The 22,910-nt window shown below is 44.6% G+C and overlaps 1 protein-coding gene across 3 annotated transcripts in view; it reads right to left on the reverse strand.

Annotated features, from left to right (window-relative positions):
* The window catches only part of KCNK10 (potassium two pore domain channel subfamily K member 10), a 133,362-nt gene that overhangs the window by 37,482 nt on the left and 72,970 nt on the right, over positions 1-22,910 (reverse strand). For all 3 annotated transcript variants that reach the window (XM_040477939.1, XM_040477938.1, XM_040477940.1), the window contains exons 3-4: positions 15,365-15,482; positions 3,318-3,478 (exon numbers count right to left, since the gene is read on the reverse strand). In XM_040477939.1, the coding sequence (XP_040333873.1) occupies positions 3,318-3,478; positions 15,365-15,482 (279 nt within the window). The remainder of the gene's footprint in view (positions 1-3,317; positions 3,479-15,364; positions 15,483-22,910) is intronic.

Below are 22,910 nucleotides of genomic sequence, written 5' to 3' on the forward strand. Positions count from 1 at the left end.
CTCAGTCCTACAACCACTGGCAACTGATTTTTGTCAAAACCTGAACGAGTTTGGAAGCAGATTCCTCCCCAGATCCAGAGCCCAGCCCCAAGATATGCTGAGCATAGCACCCAGCCAAGCCTGCCCAGACTTCTGACCTATAGAACTGGGATACAATAAACGTGTATTGTTCTAAGCTTCTGCACTTGTGATAATCTGTTACACATCATTAGAAAACCAATACAGCAGGGAAGTCCTTCTGATTCAGGGCAAAGTAGTTAATAAGTCCTTTTGGCATCAAAGCAAAAGCTAGGTTCTCTGATTAGCTTACCAGCAATAAAGCTGACATTTTAAACACTTTAATCTCTATCTGACTCCTGTGTCTACACCGCAAAATACAGGCGCCCAGAAGTGCATTTTCTATTTTATCTTTACTCCACTAAAAATCTCTTCCCTACAGCTGAGGGAAAACATAGCAGATAAGAAAAAGACTTAACCCTTGAGCAGGTGGAAAAGAAAAAAAAAAAAAAAAAAAAAAAAAGGACCTTCCCCACAGGGGCTGAACTGCACAACCCCAAGCTTTTATTGGTTTACAACATTTTCAGTTTTCAACTGATCACCTAAGAGGAACTGGCCCTTGAGATGTAGTATAAATGAATGGCAAAGACCTTTGAGATTTTCCACCCAAACTCTAGGCGGCAAGCAAACTGCAGTATCGGTTGTTTGTGTATTCAGGAAGTCGGCTGATATTCCTGAAGTACAGTCACCCCTTCCAGCAGCACCCTCCGGTGTCGGGCAAATGCATATGTCGCATGTTGCCAATTCCATAATATACTGCTGTTTCCTTCCTGAAAGACTCCCAGTCCTTGATGGAGCTGCAAGGGACTGAGTGTGCCATCAGCATAAAAATGAAATGCAAGGTTTTTAAGGCTCTGTCCCAGGGTCCTCTGAACGATTCAGATTCACCCGAGAGGCAGCTTTAAGGGAAGAATAGTACTCTCTATTTGTAGTTCAAAATTCCCTAGGGGAAACTAAGTCCCCAAATTCAGCAGCAGATGTGGTCAGAATGATTGCAATCTCTTCCTTCATTTAGAATACAGTAACTGGTTTCTTTCTTTCTTTTTTTTTTTTTTTTTTCTAACGGGGAATTTCAAAAGCTTTTAGTGCAATCCTTTCTGTCTACAAATAAGGAAACTGAGATCTGGAGAAGCTACATAAAAATAAAAAATGCCAGATCAGTCATTTCTCCATTTGAATCCTGTTCTTCTGAGTGTTCAATCTGCCAGATTCATTTTTGTCTAACTTGGAGTGGGGGCATGAGGCCATGGCTGAAAGGGCACCTCCGAGAAGTTCAAAACGGCTCTTGGAGATGGGGTTGCCGTGTCTGGTTTAGGGAGACCTGAACATCTGAGAAGCAGAGAAGCTGAGCCTTGACGGTTTCCATGGTGACCACTGAGCCCAAGTGCATGCTTTAATGAGCCAGCTGGCTAGCCAGCAGCCCAGGAGCAAAGGTTATGGGACATTCTGGGAAAATCCACGTGCTCCTGAGCTCCTCAGATGAAATCTGAATGGATGGCTATCCCGCTAATAAGAGCTTCTTTTGGGAGACACACACACACACACAGCAGATCTGAACGCTGTGTGTCTGGCCCTGTTCTCTGCCAAGTTCTCTTGCATACATTATTTCATTTAATCATCACCAAAACCTTCTCAAGTGGATTCCAATTCTATCCTCCTCTTTCGCTGATGAGTAAACGGGGCAGGATCACTGTAAACCCAGGATCACTGAGCTCAGAAGAGGCAACTCTAAGCCAGCTCTCTTGCCCTATTCCTCCACTCCACTTTAACAAACCTGAAAGTGCTCACCTGGGGAGCTCCCTTGCCTTCTAAAGTCACAATTTCTTGTCTCAGAGAGAAAAACCAGTGCAGCTTTAGAACTCACCACTGATCTATCTTTGCCCATCACTGTTAGAATCTGAAAAGGTGTTTAGACTGTCAGTTTTATTTTTTGCGTTGTTTTGTTTGTGAGAGAGAATGAGAGCACAACACGCGAGCAGGGGAGGGGCAGAGGGAGAGGGAAACACAGACTCTTAAGCAGGCTCCAGGCTGAGTGAGGAGGGCCATGCTGGGCTCCATCTCACAGCCGTGAGATCATGACCTCAGCCAAAATCAAGAGTCAGATGCTCAACCGACTGAGCCACCCAGATGCTTCTCACTCAGACTGTCATTTTTTAAATATTAGACATCATCAGAAACAACTCCCTGAAACAGGTTTGAAAGACTTGAGAATTAGGTCAATAATGAAAAAGAGCAGAAATGACATCGCATCTAAGCCAAACAAGTTATCTGTGAAATCATATGGAGAAGTGTGAGTTAAAGGGCACTGGGAACCCCAACCCAATCACATATCCTTCACATACCAATAAATTTCTTGAGTTTTTGTCCCTTGTTTATTTTTTTTATTTATTTTTTTTTAATTTTTTTTTCAACGTTTATTTATTTTTGGGACAGAGAGAGACAGAGCATGAACGGGGGAGGGGCAGAGAGAGAGGGAGACACAGAATCGGAAACAGGCTCCAGGCTCCGAGCCATCAGCCCAGAGCCTGACGCGGGGCTCGAACCCACGGACCGCGAGATCGTGACCTGGCTGAAGTCGGACGCTTAACCGACTGCGCCACCCAGGCGCCCCTTTTGTCCCTTGTTTAAAGGTAAGTATTCTCAAGTGGAAAAAACCCACTAAGACAATAGCAATCATCAACATCTTAGTATAAATTAGTACCTTAGTGTACTATTGCTGAGGAGCACTCAGAAGTGGGGGTGGGGCGTGGGGAGATAGGGTGAGACCATGAAGAGACAAATAACAAAGCACAACGCAGTATCTAGACAAGGCAGGCTTCTGGAAGGGGTCTTAGAAGCTAGGATCAGCCTAAAGACACCACACTTGGACATAAAAAGGAGTAAGTAAGTTCTAATAACAAAATAAATGGATTTACTCCTCTACTTTATTGCAAACACACTTAGGACCCAATCTTCCATTTTTAAAACGGAACTAAGTGTTTCTCCCATCTTCAGAAAACCTGTTTTGGCAGATCTGTACTTAACCTTCTTGTATTGTGATTCTGGAAATACACTGTCAAGAAGGAAGCTGCTGAAGGGAAAGGAGTTTTAGGCACAGTACCTGTGACCACCGTTGGCCAAAAGAGAAAACACGGTCATAACATTATTCCTTCGAAAGTGACAATGATACGATAACATCCTGATAATTCCTTCTGGATCCTGTCAGGCTAAAAAGCCAATTGGATCGCAGAGGTCAGGGTGTGAATAGACACAGTACTCACTCGAAAGACCTTCTCCACTCTTGCAATGCTTTTCCCAAAGATGGTTCCCAGTTGGTCTCCAATTCCAGCCAATAAGAAACCAAAAAGTGGAATTCCAAAGATGGCATACAAAATACAAAAGATTTTGCCTCCTTCAGTGCTCGGAGCAATATTCCCATACCCTGGTGAGAAATATCAAAAAGAGAGAGGGAGAGTGGTGAGGTGGCAGAGAAATCAGAGGGCTGAACCAGAGAACCCACAGATAGACGGAAGGATTTCTGCACTTCCACGAGCAGTCGGGGAGTAGAGCTTCATTTCAAAGGCCCTCCGGCCATCAGAACGTTGTTCCATTGCTTCTCTCTCTTCTCTCCTTGGAAACAGTTTTAAGGAGATCCAGACTTCCTGGATCTTCATGTGTTTAATTAGATTACACTTTAGGAAAATTGGTAGTCACCCAGAATTGCATTGCTGATGGAAATCGGTACCATCCCCCTCAGAAACACCAAACATCTTGGACATGCCTGGTTCAGGGAGACCTGAATATCCACGAAGGGCTCGCCATTGCCCTTTGTAGATTTGAAAGGAGCTTCTCCTTTATCGTCTCATCTCATGTGCATCCCCTTCACCCAACAGACTTGGCTACCCCCGATATTTGGCTCTATAGGGAAACGGATACTCCGCACTAAGGAGGATATGTGGCCTGGCACAAATTCGGAAAGGACCCATGGACCGTACAGTCCCACCCTGAGACACCTGAAAACTGCAGAGCAGGGAAGGAAGACTGTGCGTCTTCTCACAATGAGTGATGTTTAGCTCTGCTTGGCTTTTGCTCCTTACTGGGAACTTTACATCGTCTCTGGATCCTGCCTCTCTTCCCGCCCGCTTCCTGCATCAAGGGCTATCAAGCACTAAATACATATCTATTGGTGGAATGGATGTTTGAAAATAAAAGAATCTTTTTATAGTCATGGCTATAATGTATATTTCAAGTAGTGCTTGAAAATACAGCATCTCCATTCTTAAGAATTCTGCAATTACGGGGGCGCCTGGGTGGCGCAGTCAGTTAAGCGTCCGACTTCAGCCAGGTCACGATCTCACGGTCCGTGGGTTCGAGCCCCGCGTCAGGCTCTGGGCTGATGGCTCGGAGCCTGGAGCCTGTTTCCGATTCTGTGTCTCCCTCTCTCTCTGCCCCTCCCCCGTTCATGCTCTGTCTCTCTCTGTCCCAAAAATAAATAAACGTTGAAAAAAAAAATTAAAAAAAAAAAAAAGAATTCTGCAATTACGTAAGTAACTTCTGTATAGTGAGCACTGGGTTTCCACTAGATGGATGAGACTAATGGAAGTAGGGCTGGAAAAAAAAAGCAGGGGTGGGGGAGGGGCGACGGTATTACTGTGACTTATAAAGAGATGAGAATCTAAATGACTTGCTATTCAGTTTTCATGCCAATGAGTATTGAATGTTATGCTAACTAGCGCCCAGATAGTCATCCAACTATTCTCCCATAACAGGGTAACTCATGTGGGGCCTGTTTCTAGAGCCATGCGATGGGTGAGTTACTGGGCTCATGGTTATGGTTATGTTAGGGGTGCAGCGCAGTCAAGGATAATGTTGATGCGGTCCCATCGTCCACCTCCTATGAGCCTAGAGACCTCGCTGCTGCTTCTGCCTTCGGGCGATGAGTCACCTGGCTATTTTTCTTTCCAACTTTCTTGTCAGAATCATTCAAACCTCTTATCATGAATTATCTCAGTTACAGTTTCCATTTCTTTTTTTTTTTTTTTTTTCAACGTTTATTTATTTTTGGGACAGAGAGAGACAGAGCATGAACGGGCGAGGGGCAGAGAGAGAGGGAGACACAGAATCGGAAACAGGCTTACAGTTTCCATTTCTTAAATGAGCGTTCAGGCAAGCCTTCCTCGTCTTGCATTTCTTTTACTCACCACCACTGCCATTTAATTGTGCAAAAAAAAAAAAAAAAAGGCTCCTGGGACTTTTTTCAGGTGCTTTCAGGAACTTGGACAAAACCATTTTTCTAAGACTTCCCCTCTAGAATAATCTGATTTACATTGAAAGGGGAATAAATGTGCCTACCCAGCTTCACTTTATAGAGGTGGATATTGACCTGTGAAAACATTTATGACTCTTGCCTGACTGTCTCAGTATTGTCAGAGATTACTGTCAGAGAACGTAGGTTTTCCTTAGTCTGAGTATCTCAGAAGGAAACATACGGCAGACACAGCACAGGCAAACAAATTGAGGCTTTGAGCCTACTAAATAATGGGCGTCTTATTAGCCCCGACAAGAGGTACACACTCTTGCCCCAGCTTTCTGAGAGATCTGCCCCACCATCTGGGTAAGGACTGTGTTCAGGGAATTTCTGGTGGCATCCAAGGAGCATGACAAAGAAGCGAGAAGACAGAGGCTCCAGATTCAACTCGACCTCATTCCACTTGGTTGTCCTCGGATGCATTTAACCTCTACAAATCCCAGGATGAGAGGAGTTCAAGGGAAATGGGCACAAATCGGTGAACTGTAAGGTACTATACCAGTGCAAAGTAGTATTATCACTAGTAGCATTACTGAAATTGGCTCCTTACTTTTTCAGTGTTTCATAGACTAGAACACCGAAACGAAGTTAAAGTTCTCGGGTAAGCACACAAGTAGAGTAATATTCACTAATGTTCAAATAAGTCTTTAAATATATTTAAGGCCATCACTTCATACTGGGCATAAGGTAATTGCCATTTTTGAGTAATGCTGTGTTTATGCATGTGTGTGTGTGTGTGTGTGTGTGTGCACATGTGTGCACGTGTCCCCTGGCTCTGACGGTCTATATGGAAAAGCTGTTCCAGTGGAACCCTCAATACTGTCACTCTGGGAAAATTCTAGATGAATCACATTTTGGATGTTTGCTCTGAGGCAATGGGAGGGCCACATTCCTGGATTTTTGGCTCTGCTTTACCGGGCCTGTTGGACTTCCCTGCCCATCCTTCCAAAATCCGTGGCAGAACTTTGAAGTTCAGAGTGATGGTTATGGACGCTCGTGGCTAGAGACCGCAAAGCTTCCTGTTCTGACACTTCCACTTACTGACTCTCAGATCTTGGGTATTTACCTAACTTTTCTGCCTCACTTTCCTCCTCTGAGACCGGGCTGTTAACAGCACCTGCCTTGTAGCTATTAAAGATAAAATGGGTTACATGCAAAGTATGAGTTGCCTGTAGAGATTAAATACATGTAAATCATGACACAAAGTAAGCACTCAATAAGTAGTAGCAATTATCATCTTGCCCGGGGTTTTCTGTAGGAAGGAATCGCTTCTGAGCAATACGTCTCCAGGAAGATGAAGCCCCAGGAGAAAACAGATGGCTGGCTCCTCTCTTCCCTCCAGAAACTCTGCTGTTCTCCCACAGCGCCAGGACAAGGGGACAGAAATGTCTGTACTGCCAGTGGGGCTGGCGCAGGGAGTTGGGTGGGCCCACAGCTGCATCTGGGGTGTGGGAATCTCTTGGTGCAGCTAGGGCCAGCAACATCTGGGAAACGAGATGGGGTGACGTGGCAGCGAGAGAGGCAGTTGGTCAGGGAGAACACAGGAATTTGGACTAAGCAAAAGAAGTCCAAAGAGCTACTCCACCAACCGACTTCTGGTGACTTCTGGCAGGAGATGACCTGCCCGGCAAGGCCCATCTGTTACAAATGAGAAGGACCAAGGCAGGGCTTCACTGTGTTCACCTCTGGCTAGAAACCAGTTCCAGGCCCTTTTTGAAGAGAAAGCTCATGTTTATTTATTTTTTTTTTTAATTTTTTTTTCTTCAACATTTATTTATTTTTGGGACAGAGAGAGACAGAGCATGAACGGGGGAGGGGCAGAGAGAGAGAGGGAGACACAGAATCGGAAACAGGCTCCAGGCTCCGAGCCATCAGCCCAGAGCCTGACGCGGGGCTCGAACTCACGGACCGCGAGATCGTGACCTGGCTGAAGTCGGACGCTTAACCGACTGCGCCACCCAGGTGCCCCCAGAAAGCTCATGTTTAAAGAAGACTGCCTGAGTAGCTCACACATAACACCTGCATTTGCTATTTAAGCCGAATCTTTGCACAACCGTGTGCCATTCAGCCTGTTATCTGGTTAAAAAGTGTGCATTGTAGGCCCAGACTGTCTTATGTGTGCAGAACTGGCTTTCTGGGAGTGCAATCTGTGCACCCACACTAAGAAGGGCCCCGTGCTTGGTCTATTGATCTGCTGGTGCCATTTTGATGTTCTTAATCATTTTTTAGCAAGGGACCACACTTTCATTCTGCTCTGGGCCCTGGTGAATGAAGCTGGGCTCCACTGCTTACTAGTCGTGAGATATTGGCCAAGTTACTTAACATCTCAGAGCCTCGGTAAACTGAGGCTAATAACAGTACCTACTGGCTATGCTTAATGTGAGACTAAGTGAGATAACTTTGTGGAGCACAGTGCCTGGCACCTAGTAAGCACTCACTAAGTGTCGGCCTCAGTGACTCTTTCCAAAGCCACAGATTAGCATCCCGTTCAGGTGCTGCTTTAAGTAGAACTATCTGCTCAGGTACTTTGGCGCAGGTACTCTTAACTGAGGTCATCAGGCAAGTGACAGTTACTAGCTGCTATCTGGGACCTGTCCAGGGGCTCTCTCTGATATGAGTGGAGTCAGGTGACTCAACCCAAAAACGCCTCGAAGACTAGCATTGCATAGCTGTTGACAAGAATGTTGTCATTTGCTGCCCTGCTACAAATAATGGTTTGTGGGAAAGCATCTGAACAAAGGAGTGAGCAGCATTCGTCCCACTTAGAAACCCTAGTTGGTGGGAACCCACCATCAGAGCCAACATCCAAGGGCAGGTGGAACTTCCCCACATCAGAATTAGTTACTGACAAAGGGGACAGGGGACAGGGCACCCTCAGCAAAGACTGAGCAGAGCCTGGTCTTCCTCTGACGTGGCTCCTATTCTGGACAAGTGCCTGAATATATTCCCTTTTGCTACACACTTGTAAGTCTGCCTGTGTATCTGAACATAAGAAAACCTTGTTTAAAAAGAAGTACTTTGATACCTTCAGCTAAAAGGGACCCCTGATGCTTAGTAGTATCACTGCTTTTCAGAAAAGACTGTTATTCCTAAGAACTCTCTACACACATTCTAAATAATGAACACATTTTTCTTGCGTCTGACGAGTACATAACCTCATGTGGCTCATGAGAGTCTTTCTGAAAAGCAATTTGGCAAGCCTTTAAAAAGTCCATGCGCTTCGCCACCACAACCCCTCGGGGGATCCTCCCCAGGAGACAACCAGAGGTAAAGACCACACTCGACACACGAAGACTTCACACCACAGTGGGACACAATCACAAAATGGAAACGGCTTAAGCTTCCAACATGTGACTATGGTATGGATGGTGTATCCAGTGGAATCCAATAGAGATCATGTTTTTCAAAGAACCTCAGCGATTTGGGGAAATGTCGACAATATTACATCACAAATTATAGGAACTCAAGTAAATAGGCAAATGTTTGGATAGTTCACAAATAACGAAAAGACAGCTCCTTAGCTCCAGCTACCCCACTGCCTGACTCCTAAATAGTGGAAAATTTCTCAAGAACTGGAAGAATTTGAGGACTCTGGGTTTTCTTATAAGCCTTGCTACCACGTGCGATGAATGAATTTGCCACCAAATAATTGAAGGGAAAAAAACCACATTATTTCTTCACCTCATTATTCTTACCAACATTGTACTAAGGCTTTACTTAGAATTCTCTAACTGTAGGATTTTACAAATATCCTCCATTCTAGAGGTAAAATTTAGCCAGCTCCGTGATTTTCAGCTTACAGTGTATTCTTTTTCACTTAAGAGAAAGGGAGGGTCAGAGAGACAATAATTTACCATCGAATAGAACAAGGACCTAATCTCTAGCAATAATGCTGAGCCATGATACTAAAGTGGACTTTTAATTCGGGTTGGATTTTATTTTTGCTTTGTGTTTTGTTTGTATGCTTGGTTTTAGTTTCCTGTTGAGCACTCACAGTCCCTTCAGACTTTTGGGAAGGGTCTTCATTCATAGATATGACAGAGTGTCCTGCCTCCCGCTCCAGAGCCTCCCAGGTCACCAGGACACGGGTACCTGAACCACAGGCTCAACCAATAGGATGTTCTCCATCAGGAGTGAGTGGCCCAAAAAAGGTAGAAGATAGTGCCCGCAGGTGCAGTGACCAGCACAGTCAGGCACGGGCCACCCAGGCCAGAGGGCCCTTATGGACCCTCTGGTGATCTCTGACCCATTGTGTGTGTCACTCCAGTTTTAGGTAACAGAAAACCCAATGCAGTCTTGCTTAAGCAAAAATAGAAATGCACTGCCCCCAGTAAATAAGGGACTTAACATCTATTTCTTAACACCTCGTGGGTAGCTCCACCTAAAGTTCAAAAGATGTTAGCAGGACCCCATCTATCACTCTGTCTTTCCTCCTCTGCTTCTTTAGTGTTATCTGAAGTCTAGCCAGGAAAATGTCTACCAGTGTCTTGTGCCTATCTCTTTCCAGATTTACTCCAGTAAGAACAAGAGGAAGTCATTTCCTCCAAAGCTCAAGCAAAAGCCCAGGAACTGAGTTTCTTATTGGCCTATTCGAGATCTCATGCCCATCTCTGGACTAAAGACTTTGGCCAGGCACATGCACAGTATTGGATTTCTTGGTCTAGAAAAGATGATTCATCCCCTGAGGCCTGGAGGCCAAGCATGGGGGGGAGGGGTGCCACTCAGGAAATGGTTATCAGGAGACAAGTGTATATAAGTGTATAAAGTGAAACCCAGGCAGCAGAAACCAAGGATTAAGAGTGATTTGCACAAAGTCAAAGATTCCCGTGTACTTACATTAAAAAGGACAGCACATGTTACATATCAAATGTTTCTCATTAGGCACATGGAACCACCACTCCCCATCACAAAAGGTCATGTGGTCAATGAACACTGCCGTTTAATAAACCAAGCCCCTGGGATCCTAGCAAGTTGACACAATAAATACCATCAGTGTGCATTCCAATGTAACTATAGTGTTTTGCAGCAGACCACTGATTTAGCCATTTTACAAAGCAAGAAAATTGGGATTTTTTTTTTCTTTTTCTGTCTTCTTTAACACATACTAATGTCTCATGGATCCAACACTGGGTACTGGAGTGCATCTCCCAAAATGTACCTCTTGAAGTGACCCAGACTGCCTCAATTTTAATCCTTTTACTATAAATCCTCCAAAAATGCATGGCACATTTCTCCCTCTTACTGACCAGACTGGTGACACAATTTAACCTGACACCGGTCTTCTCTGATCTACTGCAGGGATGCTCTCGGGTGCCGTTGAGTTTTATAGCACATTTTGCCCTTATATCAAACGGTGCCACTTCCTCTGTGGGGAGCTGTGAGTTGTGGACTAAATGATCCAGTCTTGCCTGGAGTGTCAAAAGGCTTCTAGGACCCAATCCCACTATAGTGTGATGAACACCTCCAACATGTGTAAGAGCTGATTTTACTATGTTTGTATATTTGCAAATGTGAACATGGTATGTCATATAATTAGATTAAAGGACTTTCTGAAAAGAAATGCCAATTCTCTCTCATCCCAAATTTTCTCACTGCATATAACTTTCTTGAATGCACCAATGTAGAAATAATACAGGTCCTAAAGGCTAGGTCTAAAAACAATAACTTCTAAAAACATAGAAGCCTATGCCTCTAAAACAGTCCTCAACCTCGGAAACTTGCACTAATAGGAAGTCGGTCATCAAAGTGCCCAAGGAGGGCACACTATCCAACACCCACTTGAGAGATGGTCATGAAGGGTAAGGAGAGGGAAGGCATAGCTGGGCCTCAGAGAGCAACAGACAAGGGAGGTCCTCCCAGAGAGCATAAAAGGAGTTAATGACGATCCTTCCACCTCCAGGGCTGAGGGGCCTCTCGATGCTATGTGTCTCCCATTCTTCTGAATGAGAATTTTTATTGCAATGTGACTAAACTGTTGTAGAGGCGCAGAAAACTCTCACTTCCAGCAGAGCTGGGAGAGGAATATTATTTATAGCTTCCCCCATGTGTGTAAGGATTACCAAAAGGGTTGGACTGACACCATATGGGAAACAATAAAGAGAAGAAGCACAGAGAAGGAAGAAAAGGCCCATCAGTAGAAAATCCCAGAAAGTGCCAGCAAAAATCCAATTATGATGGTGAGGCTCTCATTCTGAACTTCAAAAGAACTATCTTTGTTCGTACCAAGTGTAGAAAACAGGGTGAAGGGAGAGAGCAGCAGAAGCCCCCTTGAACTTGATCTGGTTCAGAAAAAAGCCGAAGAGGCAGGACTATACAGAAAATCCCATAGATGGGTCACACTTGCAGGAAACCCTCTCTCTCTGTGGCAGCAGAAAAGAGGACAAAGATGTGCTACCTAAAAGGTTACCCTACCTCTCCCGGCTCTCCTCCTCCGGCCGCACAGAATCTTTCAGCAGATAGCTGGATCGGGAATATCGTTTGTTTTTGGCATCAAGTATTTCGAAAGGAAACCGGTCCAGCATAAATACAAAGCTTCTGTTTTTTAAAACGGTGGCAAGAGGGGTGCCTGGGTGGCTCGGTCGGCTAAGCATCCAACTCTTGATCTCAGGGTCGTGAGTTCAAGCCCTGTATTGGGCTTCACACTGGGCATGGAACTTACATAATATACAATATTACCAACAGGTGAAAGGCACTCAGTCAAAAAACGCTGCCTCAACCAGACAAAACGTGTGACCACCTGTGAAGTAATCACCTCCAATAACCATCGCAGCAAAACCACAAAGCAGAAGAGCCGGAAATCAGGAAAGAAACTGTGAGATAACAAGGGAAGATGGAAAGTGAGCTAATGGCATTCCGGAAAGAAATACGAAAGGAAAAAATATCCCCTAATGATCACAAAAATGAAAATAAAATTGGAAGGAGCACATGGCAAAAAAGGCACTGTGAAAAAACAGGAAAGGAAGAGAGAAGATAACAGGAACAAAATGGAAACCACATTTTCCGAGTTAAAAAGGAGTGGTGGGAGGGGGGTGTGTGCCTGGGTTGCTCAGTCAGTGGAGCGTCTGACTTCTGCTCAGGTCATGCTCCTGTGGTTCACAAGTTCAAGCCCCACGTCAGGCTCTATGCTTGACAGCTCAGAGCCTTGGAGGCTGCTTCTCATTCTGTGTCTCCCTCTCTCTGCCTCTCCCTTGTTTGCGTGCTCTCTCGCTCTCTCTCTCTCTCTCTCTCTCTCAAAAACAAATAAAAACATTTTTAAAAATTTTTAAAAAGGAATAGGTGGAAAATGATAGACACAGAAGACAGGCAAAGTAATGACAATATATGTATAGTCAGAATTCCCAAAGAACAGAACCAAAACCACATGGCAGAGGATATGTGTAAAGATGACAATCAAGAACACTTTCCTGAAATAAAAGGGACAAAACCTACTTGTATTATCAGATGAAAGAGAAACGGCCCTTTGTGTAGCCAAGCAACAAAGTAAAATCCCTTCTAAAAGGGGGAAAAATTGGGCTGGCATCAGGTTTCTCCCCAGCAGCACAGACGTTAGAAAAGAGTGGATTATCACCCAGAAGACCCTCAAAAAAATAAAATGTGAGTCACAGATTTCATTTCCAGACACACTGCCCCTCGAGGGTAAGGCTATATTTTGAGCAAAGCTGAGAGAGAGAGAGAGAGAGTGGGTGCAAGCAGGGGGGCGGGCAGAGAGAGAGGAAGACACAGAATCCGAAGCAGGCTCCATGCTCTGAGCTGCCAGCACAGAGCCCGACATGGGGCTTGAACTCACAAACTGTGGGATCATGACCTGAGCCGAAGGCTGACGCTTCACCAACTGAGCCACCCAGGTGCCCCTCCTATGAGCCCTTCATAAGGCAACTACTTGAAGATGAGTTTGAGCCAAGTAAGTGGTGATGAGAAAAGCCACAGCAGAAGAACCAGGGCTGAACATTGACAATATATAACTGTGGGACCAGGACTAAAACACATGTGAGTATCAGGTAACAGAACACAATGTAAATCACAGACTCTGACGTTATAGAATGATCCAGTGAGTAACACCCAACAGCCCAAGTGCGAAAGAAGTAGAGACGCTGAGTAAGTTCACTGACTGCATTCTACGTCACAGCTGAGAGCCAAGAGTTATCATTCGATGTGGGCAAATCATCAAATAGAAGCATAAGCATATTTAACAATTTAAAAGTAAGCATTACAAGGACGGTATCGACTAAAATTGTGTGAGAGAAGAGATGTCTTCACCTGTGATAGAGAACTAGCAAATACTGCTTAAAAAAGTGAATACAGAGTTTATTATATATGACTGTAATTATAAAGTTAACCCCTAACACAAAAATCTAAAACTCCCCAAGAATCAGAAAAAAGACACACGCAAATATAAGACAAAAACCGGTGCAGGGAAGAGGTAATCACAGATCACCATAGGATCAGTTATAAAGGGCATTTACCTGGTCAAAATAAGGCAAACCTTCATTGTTGATCGAATTAAGCCATATTGGGAAGATAGGGGGATGGGAAGAGAGCCCTGTACAGAAGGGCAGAGGGGAAGAAAGAGAATCACAGGGAATATGTTCCAAGACCCCAGTGGGGCCTGAAACCACAGACAGTACCAAACCCTATACAGACTATGTTTCTTCCTATCCATGCATACCTATAATAAAGTTGTTTTTTTTTTTATTTTTTTTTTCAACATTTATTTATTTTTGGGACAGAGAGAGACAGAGCATGAACGGGGGAGGGGCAGAGAGAGAGGGAGACACAGAATCGGAAACAGGCTCCAGGCTCTGAGCCATCAGCCCAGAGCCTGACGCGGGGCTCGAACTCACGGACCGTGAGATCGTGACCTGGCTGAAGTCAGACGCTCAACCGACTGCGCCACCCAGGCGCCCCGAAAGTTTAATTATACAGTAGGCACAGTAAGAGACAACTGATGATGAAATAGAACAATGATAACCATACACTGTCATAAAAGTTATGTGAATGGTCTCTCAAAATATCCCACTGTTCTGCACTCACCCTTCCCCTTCCTGTGATGATGTAAGATGATAAAATGCCGACGTGATGAGATAAAGTGAGGTGAATGATGTACGCATTGTGATGTAGCATGAGTCCACCACCGACCTTCTGATGATGAATCAGAAGGAAGACTGTCTGCTTCTGGACCACAGTGGACCGAGAGTAAATGAAACCATAGACAAAAAAAAACCATGGTTGGGGGGACCTCTCTGATTCCTCACCTTTCACAACTGGAAGTCAAGAAATAATCTCTAAAACTGAAACTTCTGGAAGTGGCAATACAAGTAGAATATTTAAAGACAGGGAAATTGGGGCGCCTGGGTGGCGCAGTCGGTTAAGCGTCCGACTTCAGCCAGGTCACGATCTCGCGGTCCGTGAGTTCGAGCCCCGCGTCGGGCTCTGGGCTGATGGCTCGGAGCCTGGAGCCTGTTTCCGATTCTGTGTCTCCCTCTCTCTCTGCCCCTCCCCCGTTCATGCTCTGTCTCTCTCTGTCCCAAAAATAAATAAACGTTGAAAAAAAATTTAAAAAATAAAGACAGGGAAATGAATGTTGAAATAATCAAAAGAGAGGAGAGTAGTTAGTTGCCCCAGGGGAGGTGAGGAAAGGCAGAGGGGCAGAAACGGTCGTGCTTCATTAACAAACTTCGTAGAACTTTTGGATTCTTTCGTTAACAACCCTAGTAGTAAAAAAAAGTACAATTTTTGAAAAGGAATTTGAGCTCAACTGACCAATCCATGTTTTGATTTTCTATTCTGATCGTTTCATCAGGTCCTTTCAAACTAAAGGCTGTCTAGCCTCTCGTTTTGAAAATGAAATTCCTTAGTCTGCTTTGCCTTTCATTGAAAGCCCCTACAACTACTGCATTTATCCAGCAGTGTTTCATAAGCCTCCTTTGAACCTCAAGCTGCCAGCGTTCTAGGGCCAAATGTTGACTAAGTGCCGTTTCTCGGGGCCCCCACAAAAAAAGATATTAGCAAAGGAATGAATACCTATGGTGGTGATGACAGTTCCAGCAAAGAAAAAGGCACTTCCAAGGTCCCAGTGACTGCTGTTGTTGGAAGAGTTTCCTATTGGACTTACTCCTGCATTATCAGCGTCAAGGGCATGCTGCAAAGAAAGCAAGAAAGCACGAAATTCAGTTAAAAAGCTTAAAAAAAAAAAACCCAAAGCTCTCAAATTCTTTCCCTGCTCAAGAAATTGCAGTGATCTAAAGGGGACCAGTCATGTGAATGCGGGTGCAGACATAACATGAAATACTAAATACCCACTTATTAAAATTGGAAAATTAATGTTAGGTGGGGAAAAAAAGATATAGAGTATGGTGCCATTTATGTAAAATTTGCAGGCACAGGATTTAGACAATCTAGGCACGGATTATGCAAAATGCATACCTGTCTATTGCATACACATAGAAAGATGTCTAGAAGGACTGTCACCCAAAATGTCATTCCTGGAAGGCAGAATTTTTAGTTGCTGTTCACTCTTCCCGTTTCTGTTTCGTTACAATGTTTTACACTGAGCTGGCTTCAGGATGGCAGGAGGTCAGAGCTTAGGCTCCAAGTCAGACCGCCATGGCTCTACCCACTCTTAACTTCAGAACCGTGCACAAGTTATTTTAACCTTTGTAAACCCAAATGTCCTCATTTGCAAACTGGGGATAATAATACCTTTCCCTACAGAGTTGTGAGGGTTGAATGAGATGGTTCATATAATACACTCAGCCCAGTGCCCAGCACCGAGTCAGGGGGTAAGAAACAGCAGCCAATTTCCCACCTGTCATTGGACAATTCCTCTACCCCACCCTGCCACCCACCCCCACACACACACACAGCTCCTATTGTAAATAAATGACAGTGACTCCTCCTCGCTGGGTACAGGATCTGGAATGCCACACACCTTAAATTCACAATACATTGGCCACATCGAAGATCTAACCTCAACTCACACTACTAGAAAAGCCTCCAACCTGAGGCAGGACGACACTCCATGAGTCATTTCCTTCTACCTCTGGGCCTTTGCTTATGCCCTCCCCCAGTTGTGTCTATCCTGCAGAGTCCAATCCAGATCCGACTTCTTCCAGAAGGCTCCATCCATGTACCAGAGCCCCCCACAGATAATCACTTCCCAGGCTCAGACTTCTGCGCCACGTATATTTCATTGGCTTTGGATCACACACTCCCCCGCTGAGACTTGGCATGTGTAGAATAGGGTGGAAAAGACCCCAGCGGTCCTTCTTGAGCTGGCCTCTGCCAATCCCTTTCAGGCCAGGGGAGAGTGTGGGAAGAACCTTCGAACAGGTGAGCTGTGGTAAGGAGGTGGAGCCTTCAGACGGGGCTGACAGACACATGAGCTACTTCTGGAACAACAAACAGAGACACCGTTCCACGGACCCAGTTGGAATAACCCCATAGGGAGATAACAGGACCCAATTAAATACTGAAATGTGATTATATTTATCCTAAATAATGCCCGTTAAGCTTTGTTAAAGCAGACAGTGTCTGCCACAAATGAGACCAACTGAACAAGTCAGTCATTACATTCTGCCTTCCTTAATCTGAGGTATTTCAGACTCTCTAGGCCAGGGATCAGCAACCTTTTTCTATAAAGGGCCCGAGAGTAAATATCTTAGGCTTTGTGGGCCACATACGGTTTCTGTTGCATGTTCTTCTTTTCTTTTTACGATGCTTTAAATATGCAAAAACCATTCTTTTGCTCATGGGTTATACAAAAACAGGCTGTGCGCTAGATTTGGCCGAGACCCCTACACAACTGACTGATCAACAGGGGGGGAAAAAATCCCTTTTGCTCCAGGTTATTCTTTCCTGCCCCTGAGAATATGAGCTCCTACCCTGGAGGCTGTTTCTGGCACCCCAGGATTCAAAATCCGGCCGTGTGGGATGTGTACAGGCTGTCTTAGCTGATGTCTAAGTGACCTAATTGACAACTATCACTTATTCATCAGACGCTAGGCTCTGCCCTGCTTCAGAGGAAGACACATGGCAACTCCTTCCTGCTAGTAAAAGATCCATTTTCACCGTGCTTGTGTGAGTGCTGTCCGACCAAACCCCAGGCCTTAGCTAGTGTTTATGTCCTCGTTACCTATTCAGCTCTGCTAGGTCTGCCCTCAAGTCACACCTTGGGGGCAGCTCTAGGCCACAGTCACTTAGATGGGCTCAGATCACACTGTCAGCACCGAGTATTTGCAACGTCTATGAAGCTGCAGAGAGAGCCGGGGTTCAATCAAGTCTCACTGTGCCGAGAAATGTACACAAATGTCATAAGCTGCGTATAAAAGTACAGATTCGGGGCGCCTGGGTGGCGCAGTCGGTTAAGCGTCCGACTTCAGCCAGGTCACGATCTCGCGGTCCGTGAGTTCGAGCCCCGCATCAGGCTCTGGGCTGATGGCTCAGAACCTGGAGCCTGTTTCCGATTCTGTGTCTCCCTCTCTCTCTGCTCCTCCCCTGTTCATGCTCTGTCTCTCTTTGTCCCAAAAATAAATAAACGTTGAAAAAAAAATTTAAAAAAAATAAAATAAAAGTACAGATTCGCCGCAAAGACAAGTGGGGAGGATTATTTGTTTCATCAAAACATCCAGAGTAAGATTCCTTTTCAAGTCTCATTTTTTTTTTGAATTATGCAATTGATAAATATTTAATGTTTACATATGTAGCCCTCAAGGAAAGCGTTTGTCGGTGGAAAGCGAAGGAAACGAACATTTGTTGAGTTTGTGCCTTCAGCCAGGTGCTTCAGAAGTGTTTTTCCACTTTATCCTTTCTGCTGCTTGGATGTTATCCAGTTTTACCCTTTCTGCAACGTGCAAGAAAGTAACGTTATCCCCACATTAGAGACAGGGAACCAGGCTCAGGGAAGGTAAGTAACTTGTCCTAGGCCACACAGCGGGGAAGTGAGGCCAGAATTCAAATCGGGACCTGGCCTTTTCCTCTATAGATGGCAGTCCTATCCCCACCTCCAGGCTCACCTCCAGGCTCACCTCCAAGACATAAACGAGGCTGAAGACGGCCACTGCCCAAGAATTCAGGCAGAAGGACCTCTCAACGGATCATTTCTAATTAGACTATATCCTTAAATACACAAACGCAGGCACCAAACTGCATTTGGCTGTTGGCACCAGTGAGATCTTAACTGCTCTGCATTTAAAATAAAATTTAAAAATAAATAAACATTGGGAAGGGGTTGACTTTATACCCTGAGAGGGAAAGGACAGAACAAAGAGGGTGCAAACCCTGAAAAAGCCGGAAGACAAGAAAGAAAAGGTGAGAAAGGAGTGTCAGTTGATGCTGGGAGTTCAGGGTTCAGCCACAGCAAAGCCAGGGCCACTCAAGAGCAGGTCCATCCAGTATCAAACGTTAACTCTGTTTATATATGTGTTGTAAATCCCTCCCTCGTTTTCCCAAATCTATACTAAAGTGGGCGACACAAGCAAATACCTTGAAGTGGTTTTGAGGAAATTAAATACAAGGCACAGTGGGGCCCGAACAAGACTTAGAACCAGAGCAAGGAGAAAAAGAAGTTCTCCAACAAGTCCCCACGCCCTTGGTGAGGCTTTGGACAATCCCCAATGCCAGCAATCAGATTTGATTATCCCATCCAGATCTGGTGAATCAGAGAGACTCCAGCAAAGCACCAGAATTAAAATGCATTGGCAAACTCACGCCCCGCACACAGAGAAAACCCAGTCTAAACAGACTGCTATCACTCGAAGCGATAGCATCATTTTTAACTCAACAAGAATGTTTCTGATGGAGGGCAGAGTTCTAACTTTATTAATTTTTAAAGTATTTTCTAATGATCTTAACTGTTTGAACCCAAGTGAAACGTTTTGAAATTAAATGTGCTTGTTTTCACATTGCGTTTTTCTCTGCGTTCAGGCTGCAGAAGTGAAGCTAAGCCAGGCCATTAGAAAAGTCTGGGCACAGAGATAAAGAAATCATGCATATGAGCTGTGTACTGTTTCACTTAAAAGATCAGGTACAGGGTAGAGGCGTGTCACCAAGAGTAGCATCACGTTAGGCCATAATCTCAGACCCGATGCACATCATGTGTTCACTTACAAGTTCAACCACTATCAAGTTCAGAGAGGTCTTATGAGAATCAAAAAAAAAAAAAAAAATTACACTAGATGTGATATGAGAGCCTCAAGCTTCAGGGAAAGAGTATTCCAGATAAGAGAGCATTACTTTAAAATTTAATTCCACTCCTCCTTGAATTTCCTTCTTAGCCTCTAAGTTGGAATCTCCAGCACCCACCCAACTACCCAGCAAACGACTCAGGAGTGAACGCTGAAATCAATAATAAATGAACAAACTAAAGTAATAAATTCAGGCCCATGCAACTTACTTCTTCTGTAAAGGCAGACAAACCTAAGAAAGTAACCCAACAAAAATAAATATAGTGATGATTTTAAAAGAGAAGAAGAAGGTGAGAAGCTAACTTGCATGGAAGCAAGATCTTAAAAAGTAGAATCGTGGTTGCCAGGGGCTGTGGTGGGGAGAATGGGGAGAGGTTGGCCAAAGAGTACAAACTTGCAGTAACAAGATGAGTAAATTCTGGGGATCTAATGCACAGCGTGGCAATCACAGCAGTGACAATGCATTACATGCCTAAAAGTTGCTAAGAGAGCAGATCTTAGGTACTATTACCACAAAAAAAGAAATGCTAATTATGTGACACGATGAAGGTGTAATCTAATTCCACAGTAGTAATCATTTTGCAACATACAAATGTATGAAACCAATATATTATACACCTTAAACTTACACGTTATAGGTCAATCATATCTCAATAAACCTGGAGAACAAATAAATAAGGGTCTGTCTCTCCCCCATCCTCCCACCCCCCCCAACCCCCGCCCCTCCATGTATTAGGACCACCTGAAAGGTATAACAGAGAAACCACAGCCACTCTGAAAGTGAGGCGGGGGGGTCTGAGGTTGATATGAAGGGAAGAGGTAAAGATGGCCCTTGGAGGCACCCCCCAGCAAGTACCCCTCCCCCCCAGCTTTCCCCGGGGCTGTAACCCATAAGGCAATGCTGGGCTGCACAAATCACTGTTCTGGAAGGCGCAAGATACCATCACAAGTGTTAGCACTACAGCGGAATGAATGATGACCCACAGGAGACCACTAACTGTCTGTGGCTTTTCTCCTATGATCTGTGTACTCGGTGAGATAATCTGTTTCTGTTTCCTTATGTGGCACCGAAAAGAAAAACCAACAAAGGCAGAGCAATCATGACTCAGCTGGTCTGAGACTCTGGCTGAAGAATACAGCCAACGGGTGCCATATGCACAGACGCTAACAGCCAGAGCGATCATCTGACTTAAGTCCAACCCAGGACACTTGCCAAGTAGAGAGGGGCTCTGTTAATAATCATGGTGGGACCAAAAGACAGACCGAATGCAGGACGTATGGTCACTTTACTAATAGCTTATACCACGTGGAACAAAGCAAAGGGCCTCGTCTGAGAACCCAAAGATGGTTCTGTGTCTACAACATTCTTAGGCCCAGGAGGGCACGGTCAGCAAAGGGGTCTACGAAGTAGATAGTTAGCTAGATAGAGGCTGTGGCAGGATGAGGGGGTGGGCATGAAAAGTGACTCCATAAATATATTACAAGAGAGCACACTTTCAGCCACTAATGGACAGAAGGAAAGCCACAAACCCTGTGAGGCAGAGAAAGGCAATTGGCAGAATGCATTCATTACGACTCAAAATTGCCCCTAATGATTCAAAACCCCACCAAGAGGGCAGCCCCATCTCTGCACGTTCTTGCGCAGCTGCGGCGGAAGGGCCTCAGGTAGGAAATGGAAGCGTGGTATTAATTTGTTCGCCACAGCTGCTTTTTATTTCTCCTGCTTCAGAAGCAATTCTCATATAAATATTTCCCAGCAGCAGAAGTGAATATGCTAGTGCGAGGAAAGGGGCAGTCTTACATCCAAGGGCAAGGCCACATCACAATATTTCAAACAGTGGGAGGGTACCGGAGAGGAGATCTGGAGTGGCCCCCCAACAAGGCACTTCTATGGCTGATTCCAAGAAGCCTTTGCTTCAGTACCCAGGTGGACAGTACGACCACCATCGGCCTATTTCTCTCCCAACAGAGCAAATCTGTGCATCGAGTGGCAGACGTTCAGCCTCTACACATTACTCAGCTTCTCTGAGCCTCAGTTTCCTCGTCTATCAAGTGAGGGGCCTTTCCCTGTCAGGATTTTCTTTTTTAATATAATTCATTGTCAAGTTGGCTAACATACAGTGTATATATACAGTGTGCTCTTGGTTTTGGGGGTAGATTCCCATGATTCATTGCTTACATACAACACCCAGTGCTCATCCCAACAAGTGCCCTCCTCAATGCCCATCACCCATTTCCCCCTCTCCCCCACACCCCCCCCATCAACCCTCAGTTTGTTCTCTGTATTTAAGAGTCTCTTATGGTTTGCCTCCCTCCCTCTCTGTTTGTAACTATTTTTTTTCCCTTCCCTTCCCCCATGGTCTTCTGTTAAGTCTCTCAAGTTCCACATATGAGTGAAAACGTATGATATCTGTCTTTCTCTGACTTATTTCACTTAACATATTACCTTCCAGTTCCATCCACCTTGCCGCAAATGGCAGGATTTCATTCTTTCTCATTGCCAAGTAGTATCCCATTGTATACATAAACCACATCTTCTTTATCCACTCATCAGTTGATGGGCATTTAGACTCTTTCCATAATTTGGCTATGACAAATCTTTGACAAAGCAGGAAAGAGCATCCAATGGAAAAAATAGTCTCTTTAGCAAATAGTGCTGGGAGAACTGGACAGCAACAGGCAGAAGAATGAAATTAAACCACTTTCTTACACCATACACAAAAATAAACTCAAAATGGATGAAAGACCTAAATGTGAGACAGGAAACCATCAAAACCCTAGCAGAGAAAACAGGCAATGACCTCTTTGACCTCAGCCGCAGCAATTTCTTGCTCGACATGTCTCCAAAATGAACTATTGGAACCTCATCAAGATAAAAAGCATCTGCACAGCAAAGGAAACAATCAGCAAAACTAAAGGCAACTGACAGAATGGGAAAAGATATTTGCAAATGACATATTGGAGAAAGAGTTAGTATCCAAAATCTATAAAGAACTTACCAAACTCAACACCCATAAAACAAATAATCCAGTGAAGAAATGGGCAGAAGACATGAATACACACTTTTTCAAAGAAGACATCCAGATGGCCAACAGACACATGAAAAGATGCTCAACATCACTCATCATCCAGGAAATACAAATCAAAACCACCCTGAGATACCACCTCACATCAGTCAGAGTAGCTATAATTAATAACTCAGGAAACAACAGATTCTGGAGAAGATGTGGAGAAATGGGAACCCTATCACACCATTGGTGGGAATGCAAGCTGGTGCAGCCGTTCTGGAAAACAGTGTGGAGGTTCCTCAAAAAATTAAAAAATAGAACTACCCTATGATCCAGAAATTGCACTACTAGGAATTTATCCAAAGGATACAGGAGTGC

Source organism: Herpailurus yagouaroundi, unplaced genomic scaffold (assembly GCF_014898765.1).
Source record: "Herpailurus yagouaroundi ecotype Mexico unplaced genomic scaffold, PumYag 141, whole genome shotgun sequence".
NCBI lineage: Eukaryota > Metazoa > Chordata > Mammalia > Carnivora > Felidae > Herpailurus > Herpailurus yagouaroundi.